General features: G+C 42.4%; 2 protein-coding genes across 2 annotated transcripts in view; both read left to right on the plus strand.

Annotated features, from left to right (window-relative positions):
• Positions 1 to 27,781, plus strand: part of sars2 (seryl-tRNA synthetase 2, mitochondrial) — a 177,302-nt gene that overhangs the window by 71,805 nt on the left and 77,716 nt on the right. The window lies entirely within an intron of this gene.
• On the plus strand, positions 9,615 to 11,070 carry LOC132979934 (piggyBac transposable element-derived protein 4-like). The gene is given in 3 exon segments (XM_061045757.1): positions 9,615 to 9,802; positions 9,856 to 9,902; positions 9,905 to 11,070. Coding segments are annotated over 3 exon segments (1,401 nt in total).

Genomic DNA, 27,781 nt, shown 5'->3' on the forward strand with positions numbered 1-27,781 from the left:
GCCCACGCACACAAACAAACACACACATATACATACAGGGGTCTTATAAACATAGACATTCTCCCAACCTGCCTTAAAAAATGCACACTCAAACATACTGTACATAACCAAGACATTAATCTGATTTTTTTTTTACACAAATCTTTCAAGTCTTCCATTTTAACTAAATTAATCTTTTAGCATCCAAAAAGGCCAGTTAAATGTCTTGGTCTTGACTTGGTCTTAAACCCTAAATGTCTTGGTCTTGTCTCGGTCTTGACACCTTAATATTTTAGTCTGGTCTAGGTTTTGGAGCACTCTGGTCTCGGGGATTGTCTTGGTCTCGGTTAGTGTGGTCTTGACTACAACACTAATTCCATGTGCTTGTACATATCTTATTATTTCTTAGGATACTCTGAACAATGGTACTTCATGCTCATTGTATTTAGATTTTATTCTATATATCCATCCTTCCTGCTTCTATCTCATGTTCATGAGCAACTGTAACGACCGACCCCCCCCCGAGATGAATTGTACTTCTGATTGTCTGAATCTGAAATAAAAACACAGTAATGATCTCTGGATCTTGATGATGACTTAGCCTACTGTTTTCTGCAGAGTGACTGTACACGCCTGCTTTGCCACGTTTGTGACGTCCAGCTCCTGGTTTGCAAAATGAAACTCCGTGAAAAGTTATTTCTAGATTATCCACATTATGAAAAATAATGAACTCATTATAATTCATATTTATAAGGCTTATTAATAAAAAGCCCCACTCTGCTAGTCCCACATACAAGGCTTTTCTAAGTATTTCCTCCAAATCCTGAAAGAAACGGTTCTTTGAAATGCCGCAATATAATCCTGCCGTTAGATTAGCAAAGGGTTAGCTTTTTTATGCTAATCCGAGAATGAAATGATTTCATGTGTAATTACCTGTGTGAACCCAGAGGGAAGGAGACGAGGAAATATCAGGTATCAGATTCTTTGGTTAAATTGTTCCTGAAACTTTCAAACTCAATACAGCCTGTCGGTTTTTTGACTGCTGTGTGTATGTGACTTCCTGTGTTCCTGCCAGCCTCAAGTGGACACTCGAGGAACTGCAGGATGTTGCACATTCCTCATTGGCTTCAACACTGGAGGTTGCCGCTTGGATAGGACACACAGGTGCTGACAGGAAGTGACCAGAGGAAGAGCACGACATCGACAGCTGATCTTCAGAGTTCAAATCAGCATCAAAACCATCCTAAATATCGGCATCGTCAAAATCATCATGTGTGACAGCGCTAATTAAAACACAACAATCTGAACCGTGACCACCCATAGCATGCGAGTTCAGAGTCAAAACAGCTCAAGGCTCTTCAAGAGAAATTTAAAAAACTGCACAGAGAAAAAGAGAAGTCTCATTTTAACAAAGTGTAATATCATGTCAACAGCATGTTATAATAAAACACCAAACCCAGAGGGGGCATGTCGTGGTGGAGGGCAGAAGCACCAAGCCGGCGTATAAAATAAATTATCGTCCATTCATATTATTCAGCAGCAACGCCATGCAGACTGTTCGTGTCACCCAAACACCTTACTGGGCGAGAGTGTGTGTGTGTGTGTGTGTGTGAGACGACCACAGTAGTTGTGGATCCCATTCAAAACAACAGGATTACAGGCTGCTGTTTGATTAGATGTCAGTGTGTTTCATTGTAATGAGTATAACTGAGGCCCCAGTGACATGGGTGAATGTGTGTGTGTGTGTAACAAATATAGAGGAGGGCATGTCTTTATCCCTTTTAATCAAGGAAGTAGAAGGATGAACTGAAACATTGATGAGGGGAATGATGTTAACCCCTAAAAGGATATTAATTGTAATAAGTGTGTGTCTCTGCGTGTGTGTTTGTGTGTGTGTGTGTGTGTGTGTGTGTGGTAAGGGGGAAGTTTGTGAATATGGATGCAAAACACACAGTCTACTGTAGGAAAAATAGAAATCTTGTTATGAATAAAATGTTATTAAGAGGCAAATAGTTATTGTTTTAATTTCACCAAGAATTTCATTTTGTTTAACGGTGCAACAATAAAAATGTTTCTGTAAACTGAATAAAAAAAAGGATGAAATAGATGCAGGTTTGAGTATGTTTAAAACTTGGGCCACGGGGATGAGTGTTTCAGGACAAACAAGTGAAATATGACTTAATGCAAGATTTAAAAAAAAAAAAAAAAAAAGCATTCATCTGTTAAAAGTACTGACAGTATCATACATTTTCAAGATGAAGCACAACTTAATATCAGCAGGAGGTCAATCCCTGTTAGAAAGACTTCTGCATGTTGATAATAACCAAACATGGTGTTTGACCGCCCTCTAGTGGTGCGTCTCTCATCAAGGTTTGAAGCCAAACACGGTATAAAGGCTGCAGAAGAATGTATTAAATGACTTTATTGATGTGGGATTACAGATCATGTCATGTAGGACAGGGTCAACACAATAGAGCTTCACATTTATTGATCTAATTTTTGATTTATTGATTGATTGATTGATTTAAAACAATTTAGAGTGTCCAATGTTTGATTGTAGGGGAAACTGAAGCACTCGGAGTAAACCCCAAGAAGACAGAGGTAACCGCTGAGTCGCTGACCTCAGAAGTTTGTGGAGTCTTTAGGGAGTTGTTTGGTGTCACAAGGTCAAGGTTGGATAAAGAGCTCAATGAGTGGAGGAGGGTCAGAGATTCAGATGTCAGATCATGGGAGGTCATCATCCTTATTCTGAGAGGGCTTCCCCTGTATGGCAATGATCTTAGCCTGTGGCCCACAGGATGTAGATTTTATGTTGCTGTTATAGGAACGAACAAATGGCATATAATTTGGTTGTTTGCAGTCTGGTGAGTGAGAGGCACCCTCCTGGATGGAAGGCTCTTCCTCTGTAAGCGGTTCATGATCTCGCTTGTATATCACATATTTGTCACTCTTCCTTTAATCAGGGTATCTGCAGGTTTCAGCAAGTCAAATTTAAGACTTTTTAAGACCTTTTTAATGCCACCTTGAATGAAATTTAAGACCGAAAACACTATAAATATAGGCGATGGTTGGGGGATCCTGCTGTATTACAACCCAAGCATAGCATGTGTGTCACTCAATGAGACTCATTCAAGTTTACTTTTTGTCTGTTTATTGAACATAAAGTGATACTCAGTGCTCTCTGGTTCAATAGCTGTACGTACAAGTGCAGTTTAACTGCATGTTTCCGACCAAGTATACAAAAAAATATACAAAAATACAAAATATACAAAAAATATAGTACATTTAGTCAAACAATAGTGTGCAACTGGAAACATCCAACAAAAAAAAACAACTACTGGACCTACTGAACACACACGCATGTCATGATGAGCCTCAGGTGAGCCTCAGTTCTGTGGCTTTAATCTCCAGTTCTGCCTCTTTTTTTCAGCTCACTCAATTTATCAATTTGACTTTGTGATGAGCTGAGCCATCAAGGACTTACCCTCAGCTTGCTCAGCAAACATGTCTGCATCCTTCTCCAGAGAGCCACATACCTCCAGGAGAGTTTGCTTTTTTTAAGCTCAGCGATGTGGTCTTCTGCAGCTTTCCTCTTCTGCCCTTGTGCAGCACTTTGGCTCTTCCTCTTCTCCAGGTCAAGGTGTTCTCTGTATTTTGACCTTGCTGATCCCACCGAGGTCAGCGGCTCCTTAGTGAGAGGGACATTGGCAACCCCCCCACAAACTGCAACATAGTCACACCACCATACTGCTCAGCGTGCTCTTGCTGTAGAAGCTTAAAGAACATCCAATTTACATTGGGTCCATCCATGGAGATAGACACCATTCCTCAGATTCAGCTTCTCCACACACTCCTGAGAAAGACATGAATATGATTATAATGACATGATTGCCAGTGGTTCAGTGTAATTTAACATTCTGTCTGCACACATCCTCAGTTAACATTAACTCTCTCCCTCTTCCTCATCCATCCACTCCCTCTCTCCCTACCCCCTCAGATACTCCCTCTCCCCTGCCCGCTCCCGCTCTCCCGTCCCCTCTATCGCTCTCTCCCTCTCTGTGGCTCTAAATAATCAGGGAGAAATGACTAGCCTACACAGCATCATTCCCTATGTTAGGCCTACCATTATACTGAACAGGCCTGCATCATGACATTGCCAAAATCTGCCAAAATGCATATAAAGTTAACAATTAGTCATTAAAAAAAAAAATATTACTTACTTTGAAGTGGTGCAGTAAATCTTGAGCTGTTGCGTGTCCCATGAATTGCGAGTCAAAGTAACATGAATGCACTTGATCTCCGACCCAATACCGTACGTGCACGTCGAGTTGCTTATTTTTAGTGGCGTGGTTCAAAGTCTCATCGAACATTAAAACAAAAAAAAGACTTGTTGACGCTGCAGATTAGCTCGCTTCTGATGAAAGGCGCTAGTCCAAAACGAGTTATATAGGCCGTCTTGTCCTTTCCAGAAGTAAACATGCACGCCATTTGTGAGTCAGGGAACATCAAATGGAAGAGATCTCCTATCCCCTCATTGGAGTTGTAAGACTGCTGCTTGACCACTGTGTTTAAAATCCACAAAACCTCCGATATCAGTGTTGGTGTCGCACCAAATGCTGCTCTCAGGTTAGTGCTAGTAGCAGCGGGGACCGTTGTCTGCGGCGCTGGCCCCGGGGCAGAGACGCAAAACTGTGATATGGCTGGGGACTGTTGGCTCCTGGCAGCGGTTTTGTGCTTTTCGCACTGCATGTGGCTCTCGACAGACTTAACCCCCATGGTGCCGAGCTTGAAGGTCCTTTTGCACAGAATGCATCTGGCCTCGTCTGGGTTGGCAACAGACGTGAGCCAACTTTGAAAACGGACGTCGTCCAGCCAACTCTCAATAAATTTGCACTTACCCATAGTCGCAGACTAGCTAGCAAGCATGCAGATAACCATTTATATCAGCAGCTAGTAAGAAAGTAGCCTCTCTACATGTCCTTCTCGAAAAGTCCCGCAAGAAAAAAAATTAAAATATATAACATTAAATAGTCCTGCCCCGACAAATTTAAGACCTTTGAGTAATGTATTTAAGACCAGCATATAACATTTTTAATGAATTTAAGACATTTTAAGGCCTTAATTTTAGATACATGAATTTAAGACTTTTTAAGGATGCACGGACACCCTGTAGGAAGTTTTTGGCAAGGATGCCTAGGTTTTTGAACTTCACCTTTAGATCACCTGTTAAAATACAATGTCTTAGGTGATGATTTCAGTCTCTGGAGTAAGCCAAAGACAATAAAAACTAGACAAACAATTTTTGCTCTCCTTACCTCTAGAGTATTTCCAAGAGAGTGTCTCTGAGGGATGAACTACGGTTTCTTGCCCAGGTTTTGAAGAGCCTGTATTCGCCCATCTCCTCAGATACTGTGGTCCCCTCACACACAGGATGTTCTAATAATGGTGACACAGGGATTCAACATTTGCCCGTCCATGGGTGACAAAGGCTTCTTCAGAGCGGGCCAGTTATAATATCGAGCCCTGCAGACGATGTCTCAGCGTGTCTATTTAGGCTGAGCCTGGTCTTTACATATTTGATTACGGGATATAACCGTGTGCATACCTTGAGGATCCCACTCCAGTCATCTCCTGTGCACACTTGGTAGAGTGTGGAGGGCTTTTCCAAAGTTTTTAAAATTGGTGTGCTGATTTAAACCCTGGCATGGATAATCATCAGTGCATTCTGATAGACAGAGGGAAACAAAGGAACAGTCACTCAAGTTTCCACACACTCAATATCAGAGGTGTCAAGTAACGAAGTACAAATACTTTGTTACCCTACTTACCCTAAGTAGAAATTTTGGGTATCTATACTTTACTGGAGTAATTATTTTTCAGCCGACTTTTTACTTCTACTACTTACATTTTCACGCAATTATCTGTACTTTCTACTCCTTACATTTTAAAAATAGCCTCTTTACTCCAATTTCATTTCGGCTTGTTTTCATTCTGGCTTGTCCTCGTTCAAAAAAACACAAAAAAAACCTATCCAGATAAATCGTGCCATCCGGATAGAGTGAATTTGATTGTGGTTGGATGAGAAGTATAAACATATACCATTCCGACACCCTATTGGTTTGTACACTATCCATCGCACCTGCACATGACACAAATCACATCATACTCCAGCAAGGAAATAGCAGACGCATGTGGCCTAGTACGAAGATGTCTGTGGCAGAGACAACCATACAAGGGTAATTGTTACTAAGCCTGCCCTGGGTACACCAATTTTCTTGTCCAGTTTTGTTGTCTTACATCCGTTGCCCTCACAGATTCTAGCAGCTAAGCTTGGATGTACATTTACATTCCAATTCATTATGGCCTTTAGAATTTTTTGGGGAGGTGGGGTAGTGTACTATAGGCCCCAAGCTTTCGTCCTTAATGGCATTTTTTTCCCCTTACATTACTTTTACTTTTATACTTTAAAGAGCCCATATTATGCCCTTTTTGGGGTTCATATATTTAATCTATGTACCCACTAAAGTATGTTCACAATAGCTAAAGTTTTTAAAAAGTGTCTGTTTTCATGTACTGCCGCTCCATGCACCGGCTCGCTTCTGACTCTCTCTCTAAGGCTCTGAAGTGCCCATGTTCAGAGTCCCCACGTGTGCCAAGTCTGATCTGATTGGTGGCCTGTCGGCTCTGCCGTAATTGGTCAGTCGCTCAGCACGGTTCTCGGAAATGTCCCGCCTCTTTTACCATATTGGGAATGCAGCCACTTTGCCTCCGAGGGGAGCATAAACATTAGCACCTTAGCACTACTGTGCTACCGCAGGCTACAGCATATCGTGGGCGTGCTACAGAAGTTAACGGGCGTGCAACATGAGCTGCTAGGCTTGCCTAGCCTAGCCAGTGATCTCACACTGACAATGACGTCACACTCTTTTCGAGGGGGGCTAGAACCGAGCGTTACATGCAGCTAATGCTACAGCTAACAGGAGGACGTAGGAGAAGCCGCGTTAATTATTGCAAATAGATGTGCCTAAACATGCACAGGACACTTGGAAAACACACTAAAGAGCATATAAAACCAGGAAAAGCATAATATGGGACCTTTAAGTAGTTTTGAAACCAGTACTTTTACACTTTTACTTGAGTAAAAAGCTTGAGTTGATACTTTTAAACCCTAGTATCTATACTTCTACCCAAGTAATGAGTGTCAATACTTTTGACACCTCTGCTCAATATGCTGGTTTAAGAAATTCATCAGAGAGGTGTTTAAGTTAGCAGACAATTCAAACCCCCAAAATTAAATGTTCAAACAGCTTTAACTTCAGCACAACCGTGAATGTGATCTGTTGCTCACACATTTTTTTTTCACACTGAAAATCAATGTAAAAAATTTAAATCACAGGCTGATCCAACTAGCGTGAATTCTATCACAACGACTCATAACGGACAGATTGATACCCCTAAAGTTTAACTGACTTGGTTTTACACTGCAGACGTATTTAAATTCCCTTGCAGTTAGCTGATGAGTAAATGTGACTTACACAGCTTTAATGTAGATATCGAAGAGATGTTGCCAGACATCCAATTAAAAATATATTGAACAACATTGATAACAAATAAGAAGTGGAGTAAAGCCCTTACCAGAGGAAAAACTCGTTATATAGGCCTATGTTGCCTACAACTGGTGTCGGCCAGTTAGACTAACGCACACTGTAGTCTACTTGTGTCTACTTATTAATTATAAGTTTGTTTAGAAATAAACAGTGACTTAGAAATAGGCCTACTGTTAAATGCTTGAAAATCAACAGCAGTTTCTGCAAACACATTCTGGAACTTATTTTGGAAACATGGAAACCTGCAAAGTCAAATTATAATAAACTGTTTTCACATCTGCTCTCCAGATAATATCTAGATAATTTCAGGAGGACTGCCCTGGAGATTCTCCTGACCTAGCTGTTCACATATGGTCCTCACACGCGGGAGATTATCCCTGTCAGACTTAATAAAACAACGCGGAAGTATGACAAAGCAACAGAGTCCGCTACACGACGTTATAATGAGAATATTTGCCTTTATATCAATGCTATGTGTAGTCTAATGGAATGACAACATCCACGAAACAGTGGAGAACAACATAGTGACGAACAGAAAACATAAAGCAGCCGTTTAATTACGTGCATGGAGATCGTAGTGGTCGCGTGCAGATATTCTATGCACCGTGCTGCAGTCCCAAATGTCATTTTCCCTCCTATTCATAGCTTTCACGTGACGTCACACTCTTATGGAACTGCCCACCTGGAGGGCAAGAAAGGCTCTCTATCACGGTACGCTACTGAGAAGTTCCTGGTCTCAGTGGCCCCCTACGTGTTTTTATCTGTTTTATTTTTTACATTTTTAAATGAAATACAGTTATTCTTTAATGTGATACACTAACCGTCGAGGAGACAAGCTCAAGTTTTGCTTCAACAGAATTTAATCTGAGAAAAAAAACAAAAAGGAGGACGTTTGTGGATTAATGCAGTTAGACCCTCCGTGGCCCCTGTGACTGGAAACATCGGACTTCTCATCCTGACATCAATTATAGTGTTGACTAAATTTAGATATTCCTGCCGTTAACTCAAATTACTGCCCCAGAACACTAAAATTGACAGCTGATACTATCCAGATACTATCGCTAGCTAACGCTAACTAGCTAACGCTAACTAGCTAACGCTAACTAGCTAACGCTAACTAGCTAACTAGCTAATGTTAGCTAATTAGCACTCACCGATGCTTGAGTGATGAGGAATTTGTTGCCATTCACATCTTAAACAGCAGCATTATCCTCCCAGACCGATCAATAATACATAACACAGCCTGTATGTTTGTAGACTTTCATCCTACAGCGATGTAAGGAGAGGGATTCTCCTCTAAATATCAGCAATATCACTGGTGTTTCAGTGAAAAGAGTAACCTGATGACTTTCAGACAAATGTGACTTAACCCTTCTATTGTGTTAGGGTCATTTTTGACCCGTTCTCAACTTCAGATATGTAAAAAAATGCCTTTTATTTTTTTTTTATTGGCACAAGATTTTATGATATCCTCAGAAAAAGCTTTATAAACACACGAAACAATTTTTTACCGTTTAAGTCAATTCTGAAGGTCTCTTAACAAAAAAGTGACATCTGTGGTGCTACGGGTCAAATATGACCCGGCAGGAAAAAGTGGCTGTTGCATGCATCCTTTAAGTTGTGGGTAGCTCTATGGATCAAATCTGTCTCAAAGAAGATTCATATTTGACTCTGCACACCTCCCCACCCCTCCCTTGGTGGGAACAATTATTTTCCCATAGTATGGACTTGTACTCTCAATCCACCTGGCATCCTCCCCCTGCGGGAACACAACTTTTTCCACAGAAAATTGAAACATGTTAACCAAAACTGAAAATCAGTGTTTCACGCACACACACAAACACACAAACACATGCTTCACACACTTTCTTTTGCTCCACATTTTTTTTTCTCGTAGCCAGGTGTCATCTTGAGAAGGAGGGGCATGAACAACATTATACAGAATTCTCGCGCAATTGGTATCTATAAATAAGGCTTGTTTGAGTTATTATCAATTTCATTGTGCTGTAGCATGCAGTGTATTTCATCATGAGCAAGAGGTTGACTATCTATGAGGCCATTGACCATATCTTTGGTCATGAGAGTGATACAGAGGACAGTCTGAAATTGAGGAGGACGTGTCTGAAGATGAGGATGCCGTTGAGTATGAGCCTGAACACGATGAAGATTAATCTGATGAAGAAGTGGGCCCAAATGAGACAGAAGCTCAACGGGAGGTGTTCTTATCAAAAAAAGGTGACATATCATGGTCTTCCATCCCTTATGACAGCCAGGGCAGAGCACCAACTGAGAACATCCTCAAAATGACCCCGGGGCCAATGCTGTGTGACATGTACAAGACATCAAGACAACATTTGAGTTCTTCATTCCAGCATCTATTGAGAAAATACTGCTTGACATGACCAACATGGAAGGGAGAAGGGTGTTTGGCAACAGCTGGGTGGAGGTAGACAAAACACACATGGACGCTTATATAGGGCTGCTGCTGCTTCTTGCTGGGGTGTACAGGTCCTGTAATGAGGCTACTGCTAGTTTATGGGATGCTGAGTCAGGCCGGAGTATTTTTCGTGCCACCATGTCTCTTCAGACCTTTCATGTGTTATCAAGAGTTATCCGATTTGACAATCGAGAAACAAGAGTTGCTCGCCGTGTAAATGACAAACTTGCTCCCATTAGGGAACTGTGGGACAAGTGGGTGGAGCGCTTGCCGTACATCTACAATCCAGGGCCAGAGGTAACCGTTGATGAACGGTTAATCGCTTTCCGAGGTCGCTGTCCCTTCAGGCAATATGTCCCAAGCAAACCTGCAAAATACGGGATCAAGATCTGGGCAGCCTGTGATGCAAGAAACAGTTATGCATGGAACATGCAAATATACACCGGGAAATCTGCTATGGGGGTGCCAGAAAAGAATCAGGGCAAGCGGGTGGTGTTGGATATGACAAAGGGTCTTCGAGGGCACAACATAACGTGGGACAACTTTTTCACGTCATATGCCCTCGGACAAGAACTGCTGCAGAGAAAGCTGACCATGGTGGGAACGGTTAAGAAGAACAAACCTGAGCTTCCTCTTGCACTTCTCGGAACAAAAGACAGGGCCCTTCTCTCCTCCAAGTTTGCGTTTACTGAGACGACCACAATTGTGTCATACTGTCCCAAAAAAAACAAAAATGTCACTGTGATGTCCACTCTCCACAAGGACGCCGCTGTGAGCAGTAGGGAGGACAAAAACAAAGGAGGAGTCGACAATCTCGACATGGTCACTGGTACATACACATGCAAAAGGATGACCAAAAGGTGGCCAATGGCTGTCTTTTATAACATATTGGATGTCTCTGCATACAATGCATTTGTTGTTTGGACTGAAACAAATCCGGGAAGGAACAGTGGTAAACCTAACAAAAGGAGGCTTTTTCTGGAGCAGCTAGGGAGGTCTCTGGTGAATCCCCACATTGAACGTAGACAGCGGCTTGAAAACGAGTAGGATATTGCAAGTTTAAAGTTCCATGGGACCATACAAATTCAATTTAAACCAGTCTTTGCATGGATATGATTGCATAATAACTTAGTTATAAGGTGAAAAACAATATTGGATGAGAATGATTGTTTTTAGAGTATTTTAGGCTGATTTAAATCATGGGTCAAATTTGACCCGCTAACACAAAAGGTGTGTACAACTTTCTAACACATTAGAGGGGTTAAAGTGTCCTAACCAATGCCTCTTTGTTCCATTTTTGTATTATCATCAGAATCAGGTTTTATTGCCAAGTACATTCACACATAGGCCTACAAGGAATTTGACTTGGTGTACTGGTGCTAAACAATTAACAAGGAAATAACGCAGAACTAGCAACAACTTAAATAGTACAGTATAAGAAGCTATTACAATATATACAATAGAATTTAGAAATGTAAAATATAAAAAATAAAAAGCAAAATGTACAAAAGGTGCAATGTAGGAGCTGTGTAGTAGACTATGAGAAAACATCTTACAGTGTATGTAACCTACTCACAAAGTGCATGTAAAGAAAATATATGTCAAATGGGCAGTAATGTAACGCATAAAGAACAGTTTCAGCATTCACATTACTTTGATGTTTTTCTGACTGTGGGGCTGATGAGAGTCTGGGTTATGTGGGAGGAGGGGGGAGGGCAGGGTCATGTCAAAATTACCTATGAGATATGTTTTAATGAAAGCTAAACAAATAGGCTTTCATTAGGACACGTAACGTACGACAACCAGACTCACTCGGCTGACAGGCACCAGTTAACATGGTAACTCTTTTAACCGGCACGGACTTTGCAGTTTCTAGCGACATAAATAGTGTCCCGTGTGCTGTTAAAGTATCGCAAGTGCCCCAAACTCAAAGTTTATCTTAATATCTTACTTTTGCTATGGTTGGCAGGTGATGTAAACATGTGTCGTTTATAGGAGATGTTAAATTAAAAGCCTATGCTGCAGTTCCATAGGGTTTTCAACGGTGGCCGTTACTTGCCTGGGCGTTTTTTGCCCTCCAGCCTTCCGCGCTGGTGACATCACTGAAAGCTATGAATATAAACGTCATTCTCTTTCTATTGGCTTGAGGTGAATTCTCCGGAGAATATCCTGCCGCGTTCTCACATCAGCTCACTTGGACTTTCTACTGAAAAAATACTAGGGGTCTGACCGGAGAAACTGCGGGTAAAGTCTGTGCGAAAAATTTTCGTATGGTTTTAATGTTAATGTTTATAATCGATGTAAATATGTTGGCCTAATAGGCCAATTGTATGAATTGTTTTTTTACAGTGATTTGGCAATCACACCACTGATTTGTTTGTGCCAATAAAGCACATTTGAACTTTAACTTAAATAATAATATAGGCTATATTAAAAAAAGACTTTCATTTTATTTTTATAAAATCTGTGACAGGTGAAAAGAAACTTTCAATGGATCAATCCAAGTCCCTGTTTCTGGACCTGGGAATTGTCAGCAGATTTTACTGTATAGTTTTTTAAATAATTAAAGGTAAAGTCTGCTCAAACAGCATTGAGACACTTTGATATTTTATTGATTTTGATTATTTTATTTTTGAAATATCTGTGATAGGTGACAAGAAACTCAATAGATTCTTGTTCCTCATGTCCCTGGCTGTGGTCCTGATAATATTCAGCAGATTTTACTGTATATTTTTTGAGATAATATAAAGTTGAATTCCACTGAAATTGCATTAAACACAGCAGCAACCAGATGTCTTTGGCATGACTGATGAAAACGAGGGAAATAAAGACGCTCCTCATGGGACATGTTACATACAGCTGCAGGTTGAGTCAAACTCCCAGGACTGCTTTTAAGTCACAACCTGTCTCTGGACAGTAGAGGGCGACAGAGTACCTCAAGAGAACGACTATGAAGAATCACTAAGACTGCTGATCCACCACTCTCAGTTTAAAAGTCGACAAGCTCAGCTCTCTTTGAATTCTTTAACTGTGAAGAAGCTGCAGATGGTGTTGAGACTGATTTGATTAGATTTTTTAAACTGCACACCGATCATTAATGTTTTAATGAGCAGTGTTTAGTCTTTATGAAAGCAGGAAGGTTTAAAAACAAGAAACAATCATTTACACCACAGACTATGAGCAAGAGGCGATTCTAGAGTCTGTCGGGCCCTAGGCAAAAGTTAATTATGGGGGCCCTCCCACCAGCGATCAGCAGGGCAACCAGAGTGAATGTTGTCAGATGGGGCCCCATTAGGGAGGTTTCCTACTGTCATTGCAAAATTTGCACATTTTGGGCTGCTGCGATTCAAAGTTTGTCAGCCCTCTGGGCCCCCCTACTGGTCAGTTGCCTGCCTTGCCTGTTGACAAGCAGCGCCTCTGCTATGAGCTGAATGAAAGAAAGAAGAAAGACGGTGTTACCTGCTCTCTGTGATCATCTGAGCGCTTATAGGTTGTGAAAATGTTTATATGTCAACATCAGTTTAGTTTTCCTTCACAGAAGGAGGAAGAGGGGCCATGTCTCTGGAGGAGCAGCCGCCATGCTGTGCTGTACGTCTGGATGTCCTGGAGGATCCAGTCCCTGCAAACAGTGTATCAACTCATATTAGGACTAGTCTGGATCACCAGTCTCCTCCTAAAACAGTGAAAAATAATAAACACCTGAAGCAGTTCAGGTTCACTGCTTTAAACTTTTGAAGCTTCACGACTCTGCGGACCTCATCAGAGAGCTGATGGTGACCTCCAGCCAGGTACAACAGACAAACACCTGAGAACAAACAGAAAGAGAGAGAGTGTGTTTATAGGTGTTTCAACAATGTTTGTTTGGTGTGTTTAATCTCAGACTGAAGGTTGGTACAACCTGGTCAGGCAGCAGAGGAAACAGATGAAACCGGCTTTCTATTGGACACCTTTCAGGAAGTGTCTAATGTGTCCACAGTACAAATGGATTTGAGCTTTTATAGTCTTCTGACTACTCAAAGTGCTTTTACACCGTATGTCACAGCTACACATTCACACACTGATGGCAGAGGTTGCTATGTGAAACCCATTCATACACCGCTGTTGAAGCAGCGGGAGCAACTTGGGGTTAAGTGTTTTTCCCAAGGATACATCGGACATGTGGCTGCAGGAGCTGGGGATCGAACCCTCGACCTTCCGGTTGAAAGACGACCGACTCTAACAACTGAGCCACAGCTGCCCATGCAGCCCATAAATAAAGATATTTTTATATTATTTGTTTTCATTGGGAACAGATACTGAAACGACAGATGTCAGATTCCTATGATGACACAGGAAATGGATATGCGATATCAACTAAATGTTACATCTTCATCCTGTGTTCCTGTGGTTCAGAGCAGAGGATTTTAATACGGCTTGTACTGTACCCCAAATAATCCCTCCGTCTTTTTCTACGTCTAATTTACTAGTCACAGCTAGAGTTAAAAGCACATATTTTAGTTGACAAAAAAAGCAGAGAAACAAAAGATAGAGAACAAAAAGATGCAACAAAAATAGAATCATTGTTACACAACAACTTGGCAGCGGTTAGGTAATCAGCCGTCGTTTGTGCTCTTTCCAGGTGAGTGCTAGGACTCAAAGTAATTCATGAAATGACAGGGGAGCGCAGAGACGGGCTGAACAACAGACGCATTGTGTTGGACAGAGATTTAAAGCTGAAGAGGGAGAGCCTGACAGCAAATGGAGTGAAGTATTTGGAGGGGCTGCAAGTCTGCCAGGTATTCATTCTGTTTAACCTGTGTCAGCTTTCACCGATGGGAACAAACAGCCCGACCGGCTCAGAAAGCAGAGAAGAGACTGTGCTTGAGGATCGGAGGGGAAGCGTAGGAATCTGTGCTTGATTCAAAAGCAGACTCGTGGGCCTTCTTTTCTTTCTGACACTGTGTATCTGTGCTGTGCTTTGGTCAAACTATAACATGAATCAAGCACCAGAGGAGGTTTGTGACCCTGTATAAACCAGCTCTCTCAGAGTGCTCCGTTTTGGTGTGTGTGTCTCTTTAAATGCAATGAGCCCCCCCCCGAGTTTTCCTGGTAGACATCACTCCTTCGTTAGCGAGAATAAAAATGGCAGACCTGCGCAAAAGTTTTGCTCTAGACTGGGGGTGGAGTCCATGGGTGGAGATATCAGGGGAGGGGAGGTTTTTTTTTTTTTTCCCAGAATCCCACTGTGACATCACAAGGAGAGCAAATTTGGTATGGAGCATTTTTGTCTGTGTTGTAAGACTTAAGCAGACCACAAACAGAGGACTGGATGGGTTTATTTCACATTTTGTGGGTCTGTAGACACTCAGGTTACCCAAATATATGTTCAAAAACACTGTACAAGTGGATTCTTCATAATATGTCCCCTTTAATAAACGTTACTATATTATTGCAAAACCAATAAAATATGCACACTTCCCATGTAAAAGCACAAAGACAAAATAGACAAAGGGATGGAAAGCCATGGCACTAGAGTTGATACCTTTGTGCTGCTGAAGCATTGGTCGGATAAACATATGGACCAATCAGTAAAGAGTGACTGGCAGAGGGAGTGAGTGAATGCGGAGTAGGGAGTGGATGCATAGATAGATTGCTTACTTGACCTGAATTTCAATGCTTTCACAGACCTGGCTGATCATTCTTATGGTGCCAGTGAAGTCAGAGCACCGTGTGTGTGTGTGTGTGTGTTCCTTGCAGGTACATCTGTGGGAGTGTACGTGCGTCATCCTACACGGAGATTGATGACTATTGATTGTGATCTGTTTGGTTTTTAATTTCTATATTTTTCATGCAGCCGTGGTTAGAAAAAAACTCAAAACAAATCATTTTTTTTGGCCTAGATGTCGATTTATTTTCATGATGAACCCCCGCTGGAATATTCATGTATTCAAATCAAAAGCGCTGCTCTTTGAACTTGATTTTTTTCCGTGCTGCTGATGTATTCATATCGTTTATTTAAGTGTGGTTTGATGCACCGTTTTCATATCCCCAAATGTTGTTTATAACTCATGAATTTTTCATTTTACGTTAATGGAAAAGTGAACCATGCAAAGGCTTAAAGTTTGAGGTCAAAAACAGACACGCACTATTCTGTGCAAACTGCAAAAACTCAAATCCTACCAAGTGTATTTATCTCAATACAGTTATTATAACCCGTATTTATCTGACAAGTCCAAATAAACATCTGGATTCAAGATGAAAATAAGGCCTTGCTCACTATACAATTCTGGAATTCACTTATCAGACGCTTTTATCCAAACCTCAGAGAGTAAGAACAACACAAGCAAGGATCTAGAGAGGACGGAACAATGTCAGGAAGTTCAAACAAACAGCTTTAAGTCTGATGTTCTCCTTGTGATGTCACAGTGGGATTCTGGTATAAAAAAAAATACCCGCCCCTCCCCTGGTATCTCCACCCATGGACTCCACCCCCAGCCTAGAACAAAACTTTTGCGCAGGTCTGCCATTTTTAATCTTACTAGCGAAGGAGTGATGTCTACTGGGAAAACTCAGGGGGGGGGGGGGCTCATTGCATTTAAAGAGACACACACACCAAAACGGAGCGTTCTGAGAGAGCTGGTTTATACAGGGTCACAAACCTCCTCTGGTGCTTGATTCATGTTATATTTTGACCAAAGCACAGCACAGATGTTTCATTTAGACCACAGGAGACTGTTTGAAAAGGTGGAGAAGGGGGATAATATGTCCTCTTTAACAACAAAATAGGAAGTATAAGTCCCATAAAATCAATATAATGGAGTACAGCTCCTGACTTCTATATTTGATTTGTTTTCTGATTCACCATCAAACACAAAGTTCGTTGATATTAAGTGTTAAAATCAAAAGATCACAAACGACTCTATCAATACAATAAGCACACACAAAAAAACTGCCAAAGGAACGAGTAAACTTTACTTATGGAGTGTCTTGAAATAAGATGCATTTTTTGATTTGGATAGGGACATCTCTTTTTAAGACACTCAAGTAAAATGAAGAGCTAATAGTAATAGTGTCATTATGCCATCTCAAGCAACCCCACCCCCTTTAAATCCATCATATTCATGCCATTTGCTTGCTATGTTGTCAGTGAGTAGCAGAGATAAACTGGCATCATTAGACCACAGTGAGTGGAAGGCTTCAACACTTATGAACAAATCATTTCGCCCACTCCTCTGCAATGCTCATCACAATGACTATTTTATTTCTCATAAGCTGGGAAAGGCAGAACCGCTTCCCCAGGCTTGTTAGAAGAAGAAGTCTGAGGTTTCCTAATAGCTGCTCCCCTGCGGCTTCCCACGTTTTACTCTGAGTTGGAAGTGACGGCCCTGTGGGGAAGCCATTAGCCACTGGCTGTCTCTCTCGTTCTTTCTCTCAACTCCCACCTCCTCCTCCTTTTTCTGCAGGGATACGTACACTTCACATCACATTCACATATGTGCATGAACAAACTGCTGTAGCTTTCCTGAGACCATTAGTGGCTGTCAGGGTTGTTTTGCTTTGACCTGTTCCCATCAGGCCAGCGGAGGCCGTAAATGTCTACAGACTTGGCAGGTGGGCCATTAGTGGGCAGTCATACTGGGCCAGTTGCTTAAATATGGACAGTCACTGGGAGGGCAACTGGAGGGCACAGAGTGAGAACCAACAAATAACTTAATAAATGCTTAAAATTTGCTGACTTCACATTTGGTAGACAGCTTAAAAATGAATCAGTGCCAACAGGATGTTGCGAGCCTTTTGTGATTGTTGCGGCCTCAAATCCCAATTTGGCGGCAGCTCAATCAATCATTATTTTTATAGCACCAATTTATAATAATTGTGGTTATCTTGAGGCACTTTACAAAAGAGCAGGTAAAAGGCCTGAAAAATGGGATAAGATGCAGAAAGGATTTCTCCTTTGTATTCCTCGCGTTCCTGTTGTCCACACTTCCTTGCCACTGTGGTGGAGGTCGGAGCAGGCCGTGCATGAAGGAGGATGGTGGTGGTTGTGGGGACGACACAGTCTGATGGTGGAGGCTGGGCGTCAGGTGGTAGCAGTGCCAGATCACCCCGCCGTAGGTTGGGGGAGCGCCGTCTACTCAAGAGCCTGGTAACATCTGGTTTCCTTGGCAACGATAAACATGTCGTGTCTGTCATGGTGGCAGCTACTACAAGACTCGTCCTGTTGCAACTATAAAATTACGGATTTCTCAGGCTTTGATAACTGTTGGAAATATAATGTAGGTAATCAATTTCACATGCAACTGCTGGAGTTAATATGACGTCTGTTCTCTCATCTTTTGTACTCATTACAATGTGTGTGTATGTGTTTTGGGCATGTGTGTGTCTCTGCACATGAGCACAAAATCACCACCTTGTGTTTTTTTTTTTTTTTTTTTTTTTTTTTTTTTTACACACGGCTGTTCTAATTTCCATTGACAGAATCAGTTAATATTTTGATGAACAGCATGCCGACTCCACCCACACACTGCGCAATTATACAGCAACAATTATCTTGTAGGGAGATGTCACTCAGCCAAACATATCAAAAGCTAGCAGAGCATGCTTTAAGAAGGAGACCGCAATAGACTGTAAAATGCTGATACACCTCTGAATTGAATCTATTCACATAATGTGCATTGAGCACACACACACACCCACACACAAATACATAGCCTTACAAAACCTGGGCTGGGCACATGCAGACACAGGGGCAAAGATAGATAGATCTTGTTCCTAACTGGAGGATACCTCTACCTGAGTGCTCAGGTGTGTTTGTAACCAATGGACATAGCAACACTGAGCTTCACCGTTTCTGGAGGCCCCACCCAGCTGAGCAGACAAAGCAGACGACCCTCCCAGCTCCACCTACATGCAAACACCAGACACCTGAAGGACTGAGAGACAAGCGAGCAGACTGTCCGGCAGAGGGGTCGTCACAGGCTGCAGGTGTAGAATGATTGACATATTTCTCAGCTATTCATGATGCTTACAGAAAGCCAGTCGTTCTGCAATTGGTTACGTCACCATGCATTTAGCCGCCCTGACCACAGCCCGCTCTAGACTATTTCTTGTTCACCTATATGAGCGCTGGCACATGGTGCAGCCATCATGCACACATCAACTTATTTAATTATCCCATAGGATTGAACTCTGTTAATAAGAGACATGCTACTCAAACAAATACAAATCACATGCACAAACTGGACCTGCATTTATGGAGAGATGTCAGAATGGGCTGCTCAAGGAGCGCACCTGAGCTGGTGGGGGTTCGGTGCTTTGCTCAAAGGCACCTTGGCAGCACTCGTGGAGTGACCTTGCACCTCTCCAAAAAAAGGATCAATTTCTATACTTTGCTTCCCGACATCCAAGTCCCTACAGACTGCATTACTGCCGCCCCACGGAGTTAAAAGCAAGCACATCCCCAGCCTGCCGTTTCAACACCGAAAAAAAAGTTTCTCTGAATCTTTTAAACATGCTTGTAAAAGAAACACACACACAATAATACAACATCCTGTAATCGGTGCTCGTGCATCAGAGGGATTCATTAACTCACTTTTTAAAAAAGGCCTACAACTCTCATCATCACGTATAAAGAGTGCTCCAAATATTCCCATCTCCTCCTCATCTCTCCATGTAAGACAGCAACTGTACACACTGTACGAGTATTCCCGTTAGACAGTTGAGACTTTTCAAAGTGTCAGCTACATAGCACCAGATGAATAATGCAACAGAAATAAAGGGCTTTTTTCTGCACGGCAGCTATGCGAGCTATGATACATCAGATGTAAGTAGTAAACTGATGCTAACCTCAAAATGTTTGCGCAGCTTGCCATCTCTGCTGAGTGACTTCTGAATGACTCCTCACGACAATGACCCTTGTGTTGTGTTGATTATAACGGGTTCTTTGAGTGTTTAAATGAGTCAATGAATGATGTGTGTTCAATAGATTTAATGCAAATAGCTCTGCTGGATTTGCTCTCGCTGCTGCTGGAGATTAATGTATGTACATTAAGGTTATAAATAGATGTTAAATTAAGGTTAATATATTATACATTTCATATCCTGTCACATTTTTCCTTTCCTTTACCATTACCAGCTCTCCCCCTCCTCATTTCTGCACTCTATAACCTTCTCCTGTAAATGGCACATGCAGGTCTGCTCTTTTAATGTTTAAATGCGGCACACACGCCATCATTTCCGTTCACGTTCTTCTCTAATCTCTCCCTCCCTCCGTCTTTGTCAGCAGAATATTGAATGTAGCCTGTGGTGCATATCAAGCACACATGCAGCTCCAACACACACACGACAGAAAACGAGCGCGAGCGAGAGAAAAAAGGGAGACGGGTGATTCAAAAGGACTCCGGGATCGAGCTGTGAATCATGAATAACTAACAGCATATTCATATTCTGGCTGTTTGTTCACGGTGTCATCAATCATGACTGTGTCTTTTTGCTCCGCTGCAGCTTCATTAAGCCGATAATGGACTCTGGGCTGCACGTCAAGCAGGCGAGATCTGCCTCTATTCAAACTCTGATTAAATAACCTCTCTGAGCAGACAAACCCACTCCACAGTGCGTTACGTCTCGTATCATTTATCTGATGAGCGCTTTTCATTGCTGTACTCGCTGGCTCACTGCACACCACGGCGGTTCACGACTTCAGACATAAGCGCCCCTTAATGTCACAATTTTTATGGTTAACGTGAATCATGCAATATTGTTTTATCCAATTAGGAAGATTTTTCCTCGGTACTTGATTTTAGAGTCCTGCAGGGTCAAACTGCATGGGAACACATTTTGCCCGGGCCATTTTGATTTGGATCGGAAGACTCTTTCCAGTTTCTTTAGTCCTTCCTTTTTTCCCCCTAAAGCTAAAGGCCAGTTTCCTTATGTCTTCCAGCCAGCGCTTCCTCCTACTCCCCTTTCCTTTTCTCTCCTATAGACAGATACTTCCTCTTCATTTTTCTTGGTTGACTTTGATTGAATAACTTTGGTTTTCACACAAATAATGTAGGCAACGGAAACGAGAGTAAGGGCTTTCAGATGGGGCCCCCTAAGGCAGATTTCCTACTGTCATTGCAAAATTTGCACATTTTCGGTCACTGCTTTGGTTTAAGTTTGTGAGACCTTAGGGTTCCCCTACTGGTCTGGGGCCCAAAACAGTTGCCTGCCTTGCCTGATGACAAGTAGCACCTCTGATTACGGCAAGGGGCAGTATGCACATAGTTGGTTTGCAAATCCGCTAAGAATGAGAAAGAAGAAGAAGCAACCATTGCAGAGTCCATCCTACTAACTGTGGATGTTTTTGTTATTTCTGAGACGCCAACAACGACCCTCTTCCTACGTCCACATCTACCCTGCAGCTCAGACGATGAAATGGTTCCCCTCATGCATGAATACAACAATTCTTCGTCCACTTCCTTGTTTGAGCCATGACCTGAAGTACACATGACTCGTAACCTGAAACCACCTCTTCAAGCCAACTCGGGCCCGGTGTCATAGTTAAGGTACTTTTGGATACGATCACATGTTCATGGAGATTGTATTTATTTCTCAATCATGCACTTTCGAAACAGGATTGAATTATCAATCATTTTGAAAACCCCGAGGGTAGCTTGCAGAACATTTTAGGACTTACGTCTAAACATATAGCTCGACTGTTGTGAGGACCCTCGGGATCGCCCCGGAGCACTCAACTCACCGCTTGATGGGCGTATATATACCCACTGAAAAGTGGGCTTGTTCCGATTTTCTCCTGGACTTCTCAACCCACCCTCTATATCGACGTAGCCTCAATGAATGCACCTGATTGGATAAACTCACGTCTAGTCCCTGGACTCATTTACATAGAATAGAGCTCTGGTCTATTCTTGTCTTGAATATCGCAGCAACAATCCAATTTGCTCTGCTTGACTGCCACTCTCCATAGGAAAAGAATAGAAAGTGTTAAGACACAATCTGTCGTCAGAACCAGTGGAGCCTCATGGTAAAGCGCCATCAACCTGGCTGCAGCTGGTGATTTATTTTGAACTTGTCAGATTGCCGGCCCGAGCCTGGTACCATGCAAGTCAATGATTGAATTGCTGTTTATAAAAGCATTAAATCTGTTATTGGGAAACCTTTTCATAATCATAACCTATCCGTCTGTCTTCTTCTGTTGCCCGCCTCCAACCAAACATCCGGACCCTTTGCTCTTTGAGGTGATAAGCTGATTAGAAAGACAACCTCGTGTCCAGAGAGGCACGCAGTAGGAGGTCTGGTGAAGCCGAGCCAAACCTCTGTCTGAAAAACAGATTGCTTCTACCGTCTACCAAAACTCATTTTTTTGAGATTACCAGATTTAAGCCATTCTTTTTTTGTATCTACAAGCTTTGGCTTTCATAGATTATCCCAAATCTCAAAAAGTAAAATGCTCTGTGATAATAAAAAATATTCTCCCTGGCAGTTTTCAAACCTTTATTCTTAACACGTGTGTGAGCAGGCCTGGTTCTACGAGGGTGTAAAAACAATCAATGCCCCCTCATTTGAATGGATGCAAAAATGACAACAGTGACTCACATGGTGTTTACAACATCCGTGATCTGACAGGTCATGACAGGTGCATGTGACCTGTCCGTTAACCAGTTGCCACACGCAAGACCCGTAACACCTGTGCTATTTTTCATCACTGTTGCCGGTCACTGTAGCTGCTGCAACCCCTTTAATTCCAGATGCACCTCAAGTCATTTTGTTCTCGAACCCGGGCTGTGTGTGAAGGTTAAAGGCGCCTGACGGACGATCACACAATATCTCAACAGTAGGCAACAGTACCTTGTGACACGAAGCTGAAGACGTAAACGAGGAGGCAACAGGTGAGTCTATCCAAAGGGACAAAGACAGAAGACGGGTCAGAGGCTGGCAGAGTCGAAAACATAGCTCATCAATCCAAGGGGGTTGAAAGGGCAGGAAAGTTTTGCATCAGGGCTAAGAAAAATCTGGCAATGTGTAGGTTAAAAGGAGAAGCTTTTATACTGGCTTGATTGCTGCTGATGAGGAGCAGCTGTGTGCACAGGTGAGCAGAGGTGAGCTTGATAAAGTGGGCGTGGCTAGCAGGCAGAGTGGAGCTAGGTGAGTGGAAAAGTACTGAGTGAGCAGAGGAGCAGAACTGTGACAGTTTGAAAAAAATGTACCACGGACATGTTCTGTACATAATATAAAACACATAATCTGAGGTGATAAAAATATAAACTTGATGTATGTTGTTGTTTTTCTTACCCCCAATATAACCATCCCAGCCTCTCTCCGCAGCTTAATGTATTTATTGAAACATGTTAGTCTGACAGTCACCATCTGGAGCTGTCACCAGGGGTAGGGGTTTCTCATCACTGCCGTCCGTCTATCGCTGAAGCATCCTCGCCCCAGAAAACTCCCAAAGCAGACTGTAAAAAGCAGCGAGATCTGTTCGCGCTGACTGGAAGTGACGTCAATAAAAATCCCTCTGAGACAAACTTGTGATTTTGGGTTTTTATACTCAACACTGACGTGACTTGTCAGTTCACTTCTGCTTCTGCACGTACACACACAGAGCCTTTTTCACACAGCAGTGGTGAGGCAGCTGCAGCTAATGAAACGAAGAAAGGGTAAATTTGACAGCTATGTGCCAATTAGCAGTAATACCGACTACCGCCATTATCTGTGACTCATTAACAAACCTAAATCAGACTATGTAACTAGTTAAGTTTAATAGCTGCAGCTGTTTTTGATCCCTTTACAAATAAATGTTTGACTCATCAATATGCCTTCATGTCATATCATACAGACAGTGACTGCACACATCTGGCTCACGTCAGCATCACTATTGGTGAAAAGAACTGCAGGAGTCTTCAACACGCTGTGGCAGGGTGGATATTAAAGGGACAGTTCAGGATTTTTGAAGAGGGGTTGTATGAGGGATGAATCAAAATCAAAGGCTTGATTCACAAAAGGAATGTGTGGATTTTGTGCACGTTGAAAAGGTGCGAAGGCCAAATCTGATTTTATGTGTTACATTCGTACGGTGGCCGGTGGGGTCACACACTCAGCAACTGATGAAACGACATACATTGATACACAGAAAAACGCGCAGCATATATAGAAACGCTACACATTCAAAAGCAAATGCAAACTAGCACAACAAATGCAAAGGCTGAAACGCACTGCAAAGACACAAACGTGCTGCAAAAGAAACAAACGTGCTGCAAATAGGCAAAACAACTGCATAAGCATCAAACACGCTGCAAGTACAGAAACGATACTTAAGTCAAAACACACACAACCAGAAAACAACAGCAAACACAGAAACGCTGCAAGTTCAGCCTTAAACTGAAGTGCTCCAGGCCTGTAGGGGCGCTGTGGAACTGTTTATTTACGGGATAGAGTAAGAGAGACAGCTAGGAACAGAAAGTTATGTTTAGATAAGGAAGTTGTATTGTTGAAAGACACAGAATAACTTCACTGTTACCGAAACGCGGAGATAAAGCGAGTCCGACCAGGATTTTGAGCGTTTGACCCCTACCGGCCACCGTACATTTGTGTGTCTTAATCATGCATCAGGAAATGCACACTCTACTCTAGGGTATTTACATGTTTTATGTGCTGTTTCTCTAACACTTATATGTGTATCTAGTCTGTCTACAAACCCCTCCAATGATGAGAAAAGTCCATCCTCTCCGTCTTTTGCCTGCTCCATTCAGAGAATGTGTGCTCAAACAGGCTGTTTTCCCTTCATGACATCACAAAGGGCAGTAACCCCTCCCCCAGGTGGGTGACACTCCCACAGCTAGGTGTTTGTTCTGCCCTCTGAGTCTGCCTTCTCACCATAAACAATAGGACATGGAGCGAGAAAGCCAGAGTCACCCAAGCCCTTCCAGAGAGGGGGCGTGGTCAGACACAGCTCATTTACATTTAAAGGTACAGACACAGAAACAGCCTGTTCTGAGCAGGGCTGAAATAGAGGGGTTTATAGACATGATCAAATACAAGATCAGAGTGGATTTAGAACAAGAAACTTCACACACATGTTTTGGGGAGCTCTGAGACTTATTTACACTTTTTAAAAAGGAGGAGAATATGTAACTTTTAAAGCGGACCATAAGGATGGTGCACTGGTGTTTTGTGTAAAGTCTGTTTGAGACAGATTTTAAAAAAGAAAAGAAGAAAGGTGATGACTCTGGTTCTGCTGTACTCCTCTGACTGCTGATACCTATTTCAACTGTCCATCATGAGTCCAAAAATTTATTAAAAGTGTGATTCTAAATTGGTACTCTTTTAACTAAAATATACACCAAAAAATAGTCAAACATGATAAAAATAGCTCGTTTAAGCTGCAGCTTCTTTTATCTGGGCCGACAACAATGCCAGCGATGTCTACTGCTGTTGTGTGAATGCAGAATAAACTCCCTGAATCCGGTGAAGGGATCCAACGTGTAGGCCTACTGAACTTGTGAGTGATTAGAGACACATCATAGACTTAGTGTGTGAAAGCACAGCTGTTAGTTATACCCTGGGGTAAAGAGGCTTACTATTTAGGCTTAAAATAGGTCTTTTACTCTTTTTGAATCACTGAAAGCAAAAACTACGACTGGCCCTGTAGACCGGCTTGATATACTGAGCGTTTTTTAACGAGTGACTCGAGTCATGTCGATCCTTATTGAGTTCTCATCTTTAGTCGCAAAGCATCAACAGCGAAGGGGATTTAACAATCAAGCACATATTAGTGTTCTGAAGCACAAGAGAGCTGCTGTGTGTAGCTGTGTCTGTTAATGCAGTGAGAAAGGGACAGCGAACTTCTGGTGTTGAAGTCAGTTCTTAAAACTGCAGTTCCTCAAGTCTTGAGCTTGTAGACTTCTGACTACTCAAAGCACTTTAAAGGTCCTGACACACCAAGGAGATCGTCGGCCGTCGGTGAGTGGTCGTCACCCTAGTTTTTGCGATGTGTCGATACCCGGATTGTTGAATCAGCGTCGGTCATCGTTGGTGCGGATGGTGAGAGGAATCTCTCTAATTGGCCGTTCAGCAATAAGTGAAACAGGGGAGCCAGTGCACGAGTAGAAACACAGAAGTGCCTCTTCTATTCTCGTTCCACTAATAAAACATGGGCTGACTACGGCAGCGCCATTTTCAATTTTTTATTAGACAGTATTCTCGATTAGTAGGCTACCTATAATACGAGTGGTGACCGACAGCGGTGTGAAAATGGTCTTCTCGTATCATAACAGTTTAATATCCGTATTCTTACTCGTCCTCTTCTGGTTTCCCCTTTTTGGAATGACGATTACAGCCTACCGCCACCTGCTGGCATGGAGAGTAACGCATTCGGTAGTTGGCCGTTGACTGTAGTCTTTGTGGTGTGTTCTAGTGCAACTTTTTGGCCAAGGCAAAGGCGATGTGGGGCGACACATAGGTGGCTTTCCTCGCCACTAGAATTTTTGCCGTCTGCTTGGGTGGTCAGGGCCTTTACACCGCAGGTCACCCCTACACATTCACACCCTGATGGTAGAGACTGCTATGTTAAGTGACCATCAGAAGTAACTAATCCCATTCATACACATTCATACACCGCAGATGAAGCAGTGGGAGCCACTTGGGGTTAAGTGTCTTACCCAAGGAGACATCTGGGGATCGAACCCCCGACCGTTTGGCTTGGAGACGATCAACTCCACCAACTGAGCCACAGCTGCCCCCAAGTCTCCACTTATACATAACAGGTTTAGTCCATTTTTAACTGATTTCAATATTTTTGTGTAAAAATTCCAATACGATTCTGCATATTATATATTTAAATAAATGTGTTTTCTTTGTTTTATTACTCAGCATGACAATCTTACATTGTGACACATTGTGACTCCTAAATGTGCTTATAGGATGTGCTCTGCTTTATGCAAACACAAGCATGAATATGTCAAAGCTCATCGACATCACAAACGCTGTCTTCTCCCATTTCTTAATATCCTTATCTATCTGTCTTCATCCTTCATCCTTCCCCCTCACAGTTTCATCACTGTCCTGTCCTCCTTGCTCTTCCTCTGCTCATTTATTCCCTCTGACATGCCCATAACGTCTCTTCAATTTCCTCTCTCACCCTTCACCCGACCGTGAACACATCCCGCTCGACCTTACTCATCTGCCCCACCCTCCTCTTCATCTTCCTCGCCGCCTTGTGCTTTCATTTCACTGAAGTCCGAGTCATACTGTATGCAAATGCTGGACTTTAACTTGAAGTAATAACGGCAAAAAAAGAAGAAAAAAAAGGCCTGTGGCTGCAAATTCAGCATCTCTTATCAGCTCCTCTTTCTCTCTCTGCTTTCCCCGCTCTACATCTCTCTTCATCCTTCCCCTCGTACACGCTCCGTCCATGCATGCAATCAGAATGTACTTCATCTCATTGAAGCACCGAGGTTGAAAGCTAATTAACGAGGTTCAAGCTTAATATGTGCTCAGCAGTGATTTTCATGTCATGCGAGTCTGACAAACAGAGTGGAGGAGGCACATACTGCAGCCATCAGCCTCTCGACTCATCTTTTTCATCTTCCTCGACTGTACGTGTCACCTCCAGCTGTCCTTCCTCTATCACTTAGACTTTAGAGATTGCATGATTGCATTCATTCTGTGCTATGTAAACCCTTCTATGACTAAAAAGTGAATTCAGCTACCTGCTTTCAGAGATTTACTTCATATTTTTATGTGCAAACATTAAAAAAATTTAACCTTTTTTCTGTTCTTC

The sequence above is a fragment of the Labrus mixtus genome, chromosome 9 (assembly GCF_963584025.1).
Source record: "Labrus mixtus chromosome 9, fLabMix1.1, whole genome shotgun sequence".
Lineage (NCBI taxonomy): Eukaryota > Metazoa > Chordata > Actinopteri > Labriformes > Labridae > Labrus > Labrus mixtus.